This window comes from Schistocerca cancellata, chromosome 8 (genome assembly GCF_023864275.1).
Source record: "Schistocerca cancellata isolate TAMUIC-IGC-003103 chromosome 8, iqSchCanc2.1, whole genome shotgun sequence".
In the NCBI taxonomy this organism is placed as follows: Eukaryota; Metazoa; Arthropoda; class Insecta; order Orthoptera; family Acrididae; genus Schistocerca; species Schistocerca cancellata.
In genome coordinates this window covers 449,615,711-449,629,004 of record NC_064633.1, presented here as the reverse complement: position 1 = coordinate 449,629,004, position 13,294 = coordinate 449,615,711, and the positions used below count along the sequence as shown (strand labels likewise).

Below are 13,294 nucleotides of genomic sequence, written 5' to 3'. Positions count from 1 at the left end.
TGTGTATTTCTCACTCTTTGCTATGAGATACTTTGTAATTTATATAATTGTAGTATCCATATTGTAAACTTTTATTCCACTTCTCTATGTCCTTGTGGTACGCTGCTGCCTAACGGGTTGTCGTCCAAGATCTTAGTTTGTTCTAGAATGGACTTCTGGATATCCTGTATCAACTGGTGGTCTGTGATTGGCCCGATGCCTCTGAGGCATCTGAGTCCAAATGGAGTAAGTTGTCACCCGAGTAATAATGAAATTATATCTATCCATTGAAACTACCATAATTTTTGGTGTCACTGTAAGTGCATATTTCTTCCATAATGGAGTTTTAGTCCGTAACTTATTACGCCAGAATAGTTGTAATAGTTATATTAACTAAACTTTTGAGGAAAGTTTTAATCAGTTAATTAATTGTCTTAGAGGACAATATGTCTGTAGTCTCTCCTTTCGTTTATCATATTTTGGAACACCTGATTAATCCAAGCCGTTGAGCTCATCTAAATTCTTGTTATCCTGAATTTGTTTTCTAATTAATTGTTTTGATTATTAATTATTTATTGAATTGTTAATATGAGCCTACAAGATCGCCCTGATGTACTTAATTTGTAATGTCATCTGAGACATTAGATAGATGTGTTTGACTTTGTGGTTTACTAACTTAAAATTTTTCTTTAACTGGACCTGATTCTGCCTTATTTGCAAACCAAAGAATATTTTATACCTACCCAGTGTGGCAGTTTTCCTACATCTTAATAGCGCTTGCCCTGAGTAATTGATTGATTTTAAAATTTCCTTGGTTGGCTTTCGTTGCTACCTTGGTATATTTTTAACTTAACTTCTAAGAAAAAGAAGTTTTAAGTTATTGTAAGTTAATGAATGCCCTTTAATGGTTGCCATGACCGGCTTGCGTAATTGTTGCATTTCATCATTCACTGTATATTTTCTACTGGTGTCATAAAAAGTGCCAATAGCCTTGAATTAGGGGTAACACCGGTTCAAATGGTCCAAATGGCTCTAAGCACTATGGGACTTAACATCTGAGGTCATCAGTCCCCTAGACTTAGAACTACTTAAACGTAACTAACCTACGAGCATCACACACATCCATGCCCGAATCAGGAGTCGAACCTGCGACCGTAACAACAGCGCGGTTCCCGACTGAAGCGCCTAAAACCGCTCGGCCACAGCGGCAGGCAACACCGGTTCCCGTCAGATCATCGAAGTTAAGCACGCCGGGCTTGGCTATCACTTGGATGGGTCACTGTACGGTTCTGCTGAGTGCTGTTGGTAAGTGGGGTTCAAAAAAATGGCTCTGAGCACTATGCGACTTAACTTCTGAGGTCATCAGTCGCCTAGAACTTAGAACTAATCAAACCCAACTAACCTAAGGACATCACACACATCCATGCCTGAGGCAGGACTAGAACCTGCGACCGTAGCGGTCGCCCGGTTCCAGACTGCAGCGCCTAGAACCGCACGGCCACTCCGGCCGGCAAGTGGGGTTCACTCAGCCCTTGTGAGGGCAATTGGTGAGCTACTTGATAGAGAAGTAGCGGCACCTGTCACGAAAACTGATAACGCCCAGGAGAACGGTGTGCTGACCACATGCCCCTCCATATCCTTATCAAGTGATGCCTGAGGGCTGAGGATGACACGGCGGCCGGTCATTACCGTTGGGCCTCCAAGGTCTGTTCGGACAGTGTTTGTTTATTATAAAAGTACTGTGAACGAAGTTTGAGAAAATTTCCCTTCACACCTTGATGACCAGTCCTCCTATTCAACAGCCGATTGCGCTAGCGCCAAAGCGGCTCAGAGTTTCATATGCTCTTTAGAGACAATATTTACTGGGCATTTTTTCTTGTTTTGGTCAATACTACAACTTTCAAAATATGGAAAGCAAAGAGCTTATTGTAGAAAAGATTTATTTAACAGTATCGAAGATGAAGACGTGCTCAAAGCTTGCAGTACATGAGTGAATGAGAGCGATACCTTCTTGATGCCGACGAGTAACACGCTGCTGGTGATGATGACCAGGGCGCCGAGGCAGATGGCGACACATCCTGCCACATCTGAAACACAGGAAATGTCTCGTGCTGAGGTTATTAGCTGAAAATGGAGTTGAGTACAGGTTCCCTGGTGAACACAGCTATTTCTGGACATTGCTTCTATTAAACACAACACAGTGTTTAGAACTGGGAAAACCTACCATACGAAATACCCCACACAGAATGAGTTTTTAAGGTGAGAGCAATAGAGGCAGCAATCCTAAAGAATCGCTATGTGGACGATAGAAAAAGAATTTGTGAAGGAATTAACTGTTTACCACATGAGCAAGAGACGATCAAAAAGTTTCTGCCTGAAGGCCCTACAGTCCAGAGTCGGTATGCCAATCAGGCAAACTACTGTGAGCAGTGAGGCAATCATCCCACCAAGGCACCAGGTTGAAGCTACCAGTCTGTAGAACACCATGTTCTCCTGCGTGAAGAAGAACGTAACTGCCTGTTGCACATCCTCATCCATCCTTACAAGACCTTTTTTAAGAGACCGAAGGCGTGATAATCGCATGGGGTAAAGATCAGGACTAAAGAGCAAGTGCTCAAATGTCTCCCACTTCTGTTGACGTAACTTCTGTCATACGACTTTTGCGATCTGTGGCTGTCACGTTATCATGAAGCAGCAGCATCTCTTGTGCCAATTTTCCCGTAATTTCTTCAGCGTTGCGCAGTACCATTCCCCATGATGTCGTTACCAGGTCCCTTGAAATCAATAAGCAATTAGGCGAGTGCTGCTGCTTCCTGACAACGAACGGTGCCATACTGCAAATGTCGTCATGCAGAAATTACGCCAACCAAAGTGGGAGACATTCGAGCATCCGCCCTGTAGTCCAGATCTCTCCATATCCGAATATCACTCTTTCATTCCCTTAATAAAGGCCTTGGAGGGTTGAAGATTGGTGCTGGTCGAGTATGTGCAGTGGGCAGTTACTGGAAGCTGTTTGGAATGCCTACTATTTTCCAACGCCATATTAGGGAAGGTAATGTGTCATTTCATTCTGTTTTCATATTTTTGTCCACCCCTTGTATTACTTACCATTCCAAACAGAATCACACATTTTTATAGTATTAAGACCGACTGGCGTACGTTTTCGATAGAGGCCATGGTTTTCGAGTTATTCAAGAAAAACGTATTTCAAGGCCACTTCGATTCTCTTGAATAACTTGTTAAGGTGACAGGATCAATTTTAACAGGTAACAATTTTTGCCAAATCGATGAATTTGATGTCCCACAAACCACACTTTGTTTATAATCACGTCATTTGGAAAGTGTGGACAGTAATCAATTCTTGCCTGGCTCTCTAGAACTCGATACTAACAAAATCCACCTAACTTGCATGTTGATAGACAAGCAGTATTTCTGTAGCAGATTTAGATTGGAGTTGATCTGCGTAGTTTTTCACATTCCACCGTGTCCATGTCAGCCACACATTGCACGTGTGTTCTTTGGGCTTAAATTCGAGGAAGGCAATCGGCAGGTAGACGATATTGTCCAGCTACAATAGAGTAGTCAGTGTACAATCAATAGTGTGATTTTATAATACTGTCAGTGTAACATTTTTGGCATAAATTTTCGTGTGTTCAGTGTACTTAAAGTCATATTAGTATTTGTTTTTCTCTTGAGATAATGCTAATGTAAGAATTCTTTTGGTATATATTCATGTGTTTATCTTGGTTGAAGTTAAGTTCATTAAGAGTTTCTTGTATGCGATTGCAATCTTTCTCGGCGTATTCCAAAGATGAATTATTCTCGGGTTATCAGCCAAGTGGTGGCGTCTTCTTGTCGCAACGTTTCGGTAAGTTTCATACCCATCATCTGGCGAAGTGTCTGGATGCTGCTGCTGCTCTCATCTTATACTTTCCCCTCTTTGGGGAAGTGTGAAGGGGAGTTTGTAGCCTTTCGGCTTTTACTCCCCTGTGGACGTGTGTGTGTGATTTTTCTATAGTTTTTAAGGTGACTGTGATAATGTGGTGATTGTTGTGAGTGTGTCTGGTACTTGCCTGGGGTAGGCGAGAAGATTGGTGGTATGTAGGAAGGAACAGGATTAGGGATCGTGTGTTGGGATTTTCTCCTCGACTTAGTCGTCGAAGATCGTGTGTTCTGCATATCTATATAGCTGCTTGGCCGTCGTCCGCTTCTGTAGGTCGGCCAATCTCGTTTCTCCGGAAACGGACGACGGCCAAGCAGCTATATAGATGTGCAGAACAGCATCCCGACACTTCGCCAGAAGATGATGGGTACGAAACTCATCGAAGCGTAGTGACAAGACGACGCCACCACTCGGCTGATAACCCGAGAAGAATTCATCCTCAATATTTTCTTGTGTTAATTTAATGGGATTCATAGCCTAATATGCGACCTACACCCACTGTGTATGGTGGCTATTACAATAAAAATATTTTGTACAGGTAATAGTTCGTTTGTTTGATCTGACGTAGAAGTCACCCCTTCCTCATAGCCATATTTTAGGTCATGTTATAACAGCTATTATTCTGATGCCTAAACATCACTGTGTCTGGGACCTCCTTACTTGGGAGGGCCTGGGTTCATAGGCACTTTAAAACTTGTCAGAGCTATCTGTGCATGATAAGTGGTAAGGATGGGTCATACTAGACCCTGCAAGTATGTTATATAATGGCGACCCTGCCAGGTTGCGTTTTTGGTTAGAAGGAAACCTGCCAGGAACCAGTTTTGGTTCGAAGGGAGACTGCCAGAATCGTTTGTGGGTTAGGATATGAGACTATCAAGTGGTAATTTGAGATAGAAGGTGATACTGTTGATGATTTGTAGATCGGATGTGTCATCCTGTGGAAGTGTGAATACAAACATTTTGTTAACATTTCAGTGTTACAAACAGAGTGTTGACATTATTAATTGACCAACAGATTGTGAATTTGCAGTACTTATTATGGTGGTGCATTATCCTATTGGAAGTTATCAAAGAAGTGTAACTCCAAACTTTTGCTAGATCTGGAAGTGAAATTAAAAATAAATATGTGACGGCCTTTTGAATTAAGTTTTTGTAATGAAAAGTTTTTAACATAATTTCTTTTTTAAATTCAGTAGTAAGTATACTTAATAAAATTTGTGATGTTATATCGTATCTGTTGGATTCTTCTCTAGCCATCATTGACATCATTTCGGCATTTGGCATAGAGAAATCTTGCGTTGCTTTCTAGAGTTCATACAGGACAATGTATGTTGTTTTGGAGGCGTTTTAGGTCATATTATCGCATGTTGACGCGAAGTCAAGCACGTAAACGGCGCAAAGCTCACAGATTGTTAGAAGATCGGAAATGATGGCAGGACATAGGCCAGATCAAAGACAGGTGGTAGATGAGCTGGAAGGGGTCGAACATGTATTACAGGGAAAGTTGCGTGATCAGCATGAGATAGCAACGACAATGTCACATCATTAAACTGAGGCAGCTTCAACACATTCACATCAGTGGTTGATAATGAGAACGGAGGAGAGGCAGATCGCTGACACAGACGTAAATTCAGATGGTGCTGGGTTGGAGTATCTTGAACCGAGCGCAGATGTAATGAGCCAATTTTCACATGATAGGGCTGAACGAATGTATGCCAGTGCACCTGCACTCTATTCAGAACTTAAGGAAACGGTGCAGGAAAGGCAGAAGAGAGTAAGATCACATCAAATTACTACCGGGAAAGATACAAACGTACCAGATAAAATGTTTGAAATGTTGCAATACTTGGCGCAAGCCACGCAAAGTGTGCAAGAGAGTTTGTTGACACCAGGACGTCAAATGCGAAGTATTCAAGAAGGTTTGTTGAGGCTGTCAAACGTAAAGTGTTGAGAGAGGGTTTGCACAGACTAATACAGGCATACGAAATTTAGAACAAGGGATGGATGAGATTCGAAAGGAGGCAAAAGAATCACGAGACGTGATAGAAATCCTTATGGCAGGTCATAGACAAATGCGTACAGATATGGACGAGGTGCAAAAGGTCGATATTTTTGCCTCAAAGCCCCTCTTAAGACACAAGAGGTCATCGAAAAGACAACATTTCAGGGAAGAATTACGAAAGCAGCTTTGAATAGATTTGATAATCGTATTTTGAAGATCGAATCGCAAAACAAAGGGCAATTTCAAAGACTCAGAGTGGAATTATTGCGAAGAATAGAAGGTCGAAATGACAATGACAGCGTGTGTTCAGAGACGATTACGATGTCTGAATTCACAGGAAGTTCAAATAAAGACACTGCAAAGGTCGTAACAAAGTCATCTGCAGGAAATAACGAGATGTTGCAAAAATGTGGAGAGACGTGGAAATGTAGCTATATGTCTGAGTGCACTAATGTGCAAAGGGACAAAACAAGCGAAAAACTGAGTATGTCTATGCTTACAATGGATACTGGCAAACGACAAACGAACGTAACAATTGATCAGAGACAGAGGATGCCTCATGTGGAGACAGAATTGCAGGGAGCACAACAAAACCCGATACGTCAAGTGCAAAATGTAACGTACATTACCAACTTTCACGAGAGCGGATATGCAGTACTACAACAAGTAGATCAGATAAGAGCAAGTTGCTGTACGGAACAGTACTGGCCATACCAGAGACTGATGCCACTGGTAAGAATGGATACCCATCCTGTCGTGGACAGTATGTGCCAAAATTGAACACCAGTAACAATGCCAGAGAATATAGGATGTGTGACTCAACTTGAGATGAATAACTGAGTACCGCTACAACGGTTTCATACACATGTAGAGGGTAGCGGAAGCGTGCAATACCCAACGGCAATACAACGCACGGAAATGAATGTTAAGGATATGATAGGAGGAAGGAGTGGTGGTCTGGAACAAACACCATATAGTGCCAACACCATATTTTACAGTGAACACTTCCTCACTGTAATGAATTTCCAGCATTACAAAGAAGACGGAAATTCCTCGTATCCAAGCACCTTTATCAATCAGTTTCAGATTGGTTTACCAGAACATTGGCCATTAGCACACAAATTAGATTTCATTTGTGCACACATGGACAGTGCAATTGCGGAAACGATGCAAAGGATAGCTCAATCTTGTAGATCGTACAAAGAATTTAAATTGTCATTTTTGTCAGGATACTAGTTGCTTGAAGCACAAAGTAGAATCAAACATGAAATGTTTCAGAAGACACAGTGAGAGAGTTCGAAAGACACGAGTCCAGTTAAATTCTTTGAGAACGTAGTAAAGAAGAATCAGTGCTTAGATAATCCATACAGTGATGGAGAACTAAACCGATTATGTACGATGAAACTCTCATTAAGATACCAACAGTGGCTCTGAGCACTATGGGACTCAACATCTTAGGTCATAAGTCCCCTAGAACTTAGAACTACTTAAACCTAACTAACCGAAGGACATCACACACACCCATGCCCGAGGCAGGATTCGAACCTGCGACCGTAGCAGTCCCGCGGTTCCGGACTGCAGCGCCAGAACCGCTAGACCACCGCAGATACCAACAGTCTTTAGCAGGTAGAGTAGGAGATAAAGTGTAGGCTTTCAAGAGAAACCTTCGTGAGTTGCACTTTATATTTAGCGAGGATGATGCACAAAAGTGAAGAAACTAACAAGACAATAACGATGATGGCCTAGACAGGAAATAGGAACAATGGCAATAGTAGTGGGTCCAGACCGAAGCCAGGCTGAAATAATGGACGAAATCAAGGAAATTGGAATTCAGGTCGAAACAGTAATGGGTACAACAGTCGATTTCATCGAAACAATAATATTAACAGAAATGGGATCAAGCGTAAATGGAAGGAATAAACAGGAAAGTCACTGGGGATTCATCACGAAACCCATTTAAAAGCATATGAGGAATATATTGTGAGATTAGAGTTCAAAAGATTGACTGAGCCGAGGTATATTAGTGATATTACACTTTGCATGGTACTAATAGAGTTCTTATCTGCAGGTCAGCTATAATCCAAATTACAGGTGTACAAATAGAAAAAAGAATCTTTTGAACTAATGGAAGAGAATTGGAACTTACTGCCTATATATTGGCATAATTTCTCATCTTAAAAGGTGATGAGAAAACAATGATAAATGCGACCACAAAGACGCCTTGGAGGTACTGTAAGACTACAGGTATTCGTATATTTGGTAGTATACTGCTGAGATAATTTGATGAAAATATATGAATTAATCAGTAAGGGAACATTTTTCGTTCGAGAGTTTATTGCAGCAGCCAACAGCAGAGAAGAGAGTACACAGTGCAAACAAGAATGATAACAAAAAATAAAACAAGCATTTATACTATTTTTATCTTTATCTTCATGAAAGAAAAAGTTAACGACGTTTGAAATCCAACAAATAAGTACTGACCGCATGTGATAACTAACGTCTTCAACGTCCATCACCATTATTCTATACTTTGACAATTTTTCTAAGAAGATGAGGAAACTTGCTTATGACTAAGCACGAATAGAATATGTAAAGTAAAAGGAAATAGAATTTGATTAAAATAAGTGTTAAACAAGGCCAAGGCCCATTCTAAAGTTTTAGATGCCAGAGTAATGGCGAAGTGGAAAGGCGGACAGGGTGAGGTGAGAGGCGTTTGGGTTTACCACTCCTATTGCCATGGTAGCAGGTGATTTCGAGAAGACAGTACAGAGCAACTTAGCCGAAATGTTCATCTACAAAGATGGAACCAGACGACAGGCAGACGTTGGAGTGGCAAATGCAATTTAAAGGAGGCAGTCAGCAATATTCTCGTCCGACAAGGCAGCCTGGAGCTATAAATCATATCACTATGATGATTAGTCGCCATGATGAGAGGCATACCTACGACGGGAGAGTGCTATTATAAGACTAACATCTCCAGAAACACCATGGTAACTCAGGTCAATACCACGTATCAGAAATATAAATTAAGGGCGAATGTGTTAAAAACAAATCACATCACGCCTTACCAAATTAACATCGAATATGCCTGGAAAACAACAGTTATAAATCCTAAAAATCCTAACTACCATATCCCAGCCCAGGGAAAAAAGACACAATCAAGAAGAAAGGAAGACGCAGCAAATACAGAAGAGACAGGTAGAAGGCAGGGAAGAAAGATGATGAGCTAGAAGGAGAAACATACCTTCCCACATCCCATCCTTACTTATAACCAATACTAGGATACCAGATTTAGTATACCACACTGAAATGCTTAGCTGGACATCAAATCCACCTTGATAGTATCTCATCCTACAGGAAATGAGTACAGCAGAGTCAAAAATACATAACAACACTGATAGGGAATAATGATGGATATGATGAGTTGACAATGACTCATATATAATGTTCATGACTGCTCTGTGACACTGATCTACTAATAACAGTCATGGGACTGTGTATGGAGCTCAGACACCACACTCTTACAATACTCTTGGATGACTCCCTGATTCCTTCATCCACATGGCATCGCACACCAGGTTTGGAAGACTGCAACATCAGCATTGATAGAAGATGAGACATATAAAAAGCTGTGTAGAACATTATGTCATGCTCTATCATCAAAATAGGAGATCTTTCACTACATTATTTCAATATATGTTTCATATCATGTGGTTCAATATATAGATATCTAGGTGTCCCTGTGAACCTTTTTGACTCATGTACATATGTACATGAGTCAAAAGGTTCACAGATATTCTAAATTTCTGAATTTTCAATTAATGAGTGTTTTTAAATGCTATATATTGCTATATCTCAAGTAGTAATTCTTGTGTGTTTCCAAATTGTGAGTATCTATAGTGTTCATATCTGGGTAAAGCTGAAAAAAATTGAGTTCTTCACATGCTTTGATAATGTCATCCACAGATGATAATTGATTATTTACATGACTGAAATTGAATATTTACATAACTGAAAATAGATAAGGTTGGATAGGCTGGTTGAGTAAACTGGTTCAGTAAACAAGTGTTTCCTCATTCATGCATGTCCATCGTCATACTTTAGGTATATGACTGGTAATGCTAATTTGTTGAAAAAACCAATTTGATATTTCTGAATTGTAAGTTTCAAAAATGGTTCAAATGGCTCAGAGCACTATGGGACTTAACTTCTATGTAAGTATCAGTCAATAATCCGTAAGATAGGATAATAATATTTGAAATGTGAAAGATATAAGGATTGTTAATGGATTAAGATAGTTAAATTATATGAATATTTAAAAAAATTGATATTATAAGGATATACCAAAGCGTATATCCTTAAGACAGCTGGACAATACAGATGATATCCCTTTGAGGGACTGAAGTTGACACTGACAATTTTTGTAATTTTGATTAACTCCAGTACGAAATTAACTAGGAAGGGGAAGAATATGTAACGTGTCAGGATAATTTTCAGCACCTAACATAATTTTTATGCCAATAAACCGATTCTATTCATCAAACCGATGAATTTGATATCTCACAAACCATACTTTCGCTCAGAATCACGTTATTTGCATACTACAGAGAGTAATTAATTCTACTGTGGCTCGCATGAACTCGATACTAACAAAATCCACCTAATTTGTATGTTGATAGACAAGTACCATTTCTGTAGCAGTGGACGGAAGTGTAAGAGAGGCTTGCCAGCTGACCTGGGCGCAGCAACAACGAACTCAACTTAAGAAGACTGTAAACCAGCAAACCCTCGCCATGGGAGATCAATTAGAGATGCGACGCATGGACTGCACTTGGAATTTTCGGCGTAGATAACCACACAACGATGAGTCACTGTTGGGTGTCATCTGAAGTAAACATTTTAAAGCAGCAGCAGGGGATCCATTTTGGGGTGGTCTCAAAGAAGAACACAGCCCTTCCATTTATGTGAAAACGTAAGAACGCAGAAAGAGCATCATCAGCTTGACATAAACAAAATTCACGTGACGCTCACATGTATAGGGCCTGAGACCCACACCTACTCTGAGAAAGCCTTCTACTGTAAGAAATCATTCAGGAAGGCAGCGGCAGGCTATTTGTGAGACACAAAAAAAAAAAAAAGACAACAGTGTGAGTCACCGATACTTTCGTTAAACATTGGAAAATCACGTGATAATGGCGAGGAGGATGCATGATATTCACATATACAGATACTGTTTGACCTAATTGGACAAAGAAACGATGAAAGTTGCAGCAAAAGCACTCATTGGCCGACACTAGTTGTGGCAGAAGGCGAGCCCATGCTACAGAGGAGGAAGGCTGCAACAGTAAATACCATTACGAGTGTGTAATAAGAGGGACTCTCTTCTTCGAAGAATCTTGTGCTGGATGGACAAACCTCCTCCGTTGTGCCTCTGGAAGAGTCATTTTGCTCTGATCACCATATCTCGTAATATGAGCTACGAGCTGTGCTAGTTAAGTTCTGCTGAACATTTGGGGGTAATAGAGTACATGTCGCTCTTCTTTAGCGAGTGGACACAGGAAATTGGTTTATCCAGGGAAAAACATAGTTTTTTTTCGCCTCACGAAAGCTTAGGACAGTTTATGACTGTACATCCAGTCAATGCCAGAGTAGAATTGGCACGCCTAAAGGTATGCAAGGCATCGACGTATCTGCTGCTAACCGACGCCACAGCCAAATACCGCCGCGCATATCGGCGCAGTCTGCACAAGATAAATAGTGTATTGCTTAAGCTCTAAGTATAGGAGTCACTAGAACGCGTTCACTTCAGATCTTTAAACTGGAGCTGATTTGCGCAGTTTTTCCTATTCCCTCAGTTCCATGTCAAACACATATTGTACATGTGTTCTTTGGGCTTGAATTCGAGAAAGGCAATCGGCAGATAGACGATATTGTCCAGCTACAATAAAGTAGTTAGGGGGCAATCAATTGTATCATTCTGTAACACTGTCAGTGTAATATTTTTTCGCATAAATTTTCGTGTGTTCAGTGTACTTGAAGTCACATTAGAATTTTTTGCTCTTTAGATAATGCTAGTGTAAGAATTCTTTTGGTAAATTTTCATGTGTTTATCTTGGTTGAAGTCAGGTTCATTAAGATTTTCATGTGTTAATGTAATGGAATTCATAGCCAAATATGCAATCTGAACCCACTGTGTATGATGATCATTAAAAAAAATATTTAGTACAGATAAAGAGGAAGTTACGACTTCCTCATTGACATATTTTAGGTCGTGTTATAACAGCTATTATTCTGATGCCTCAATGTCACTGTGTCTGGGATCTCCTTACCTCGAAGGTCCTGGGTTCACAGGCACTTTAAAACTTGTCAGAGCTATCCATGCATGGTAAGTAGTAAGGACAGGTCATACCAAACCAGGCAAGCATGCTAGATATTGGTGACCCTGCCAGGATGAGTTTTTGATTAGAAGGGAGACTGCCAGGATACGTTTTTGGTTCGAAGGGAGACTACCAGAATCGTTTGTGGGTTAGGACATGAGACTACCAAGTGGTAATTTGAGATAGGTGATAGTTTTGATGATTTGGAGATCGGATGTGTTATTCTGTGGAAGTGTGATTTGAAAGTAAAATTAAAGATAATGTGTGGTCTTAGAAACTCTAAAACCAAGGCCTTCAGTGGAAATATGGCCCAGTGCAAACTGGAACTGCATTCAATTTTATTTTGAAGCCATTTTGGCTATTTTTCGTCAGTGACTGTCTCAAGAAATATGTAAAGGTTTTGTAAATTACCGCTACCAGTCACAAACTTGGTTAGCTATTGTATTACTTATTTATTTAGAGACATGTTTCGAGGGAATACCTCATCTTCAGGCTAAATGGCATTACAAAAGGTCATACTGATGTAACACAGTATTTTTATAAATGCCAGAAGAACAAAGATAACCACGGCAGTGAATTGTAAAAAAGATCATATTTCTCGCACATGCTTCAATTTTGAACAACCACAGAGCTTATTCGTACTTATGCCTGGAAAAATAACACAAAGCAGTTTATAAGAATGACATCGAATACGTTAATTTTATTTGGGTGGTTAACTGCACATTCTTTCAGTTCGGAGAACAAATGGAAGAAAATCCAAGCAAAGTGGGTTCTTTTCAATGAGAAGTTCCTGTTCCAAAGAAGGCAGGTGCTAACAAGGAATGGCTGCAAAATATTTACAACAATTATTTGTGGACTAATGAGAAAACTGGTAGAACCCAACATCGTTGAAGATCAGTTAGTGATAGCCAAACATACACTCCTGGAAATTGAAATAAGAACACCGTGAATTCATTGTCCCAGGAAGGGGAAACTTTATTGACACATTCCTGG

The 13,294-nt window shown here is 40.2% G+C and overlaps 1 protein-coding gene across 3 annotated transcripts in view; it reads right to left on the bottom strand.

Moving 5' to 3' along the window:
• Positions 1-13,294, bottom strand: part of LOC126094697 (uncharacterized) — a 263,319-nt gene that overhangs the window by 68,306 nt on the left and 181,719 nt on the right. For all 3 annotated transcript variants that reach the window (XM_049909223.1, XM_049909224.1, XM_049909225.1), the window contains one exon: positions 1,987-2,066. In XM_049909223.1, the coding sequence (XP_049765180.1) occupies positions 1,987-2,066 (80 nt within the window). The remainder of the gene's footprint in view (positions 1-1,986; positions 2,067-13,294) is intronic.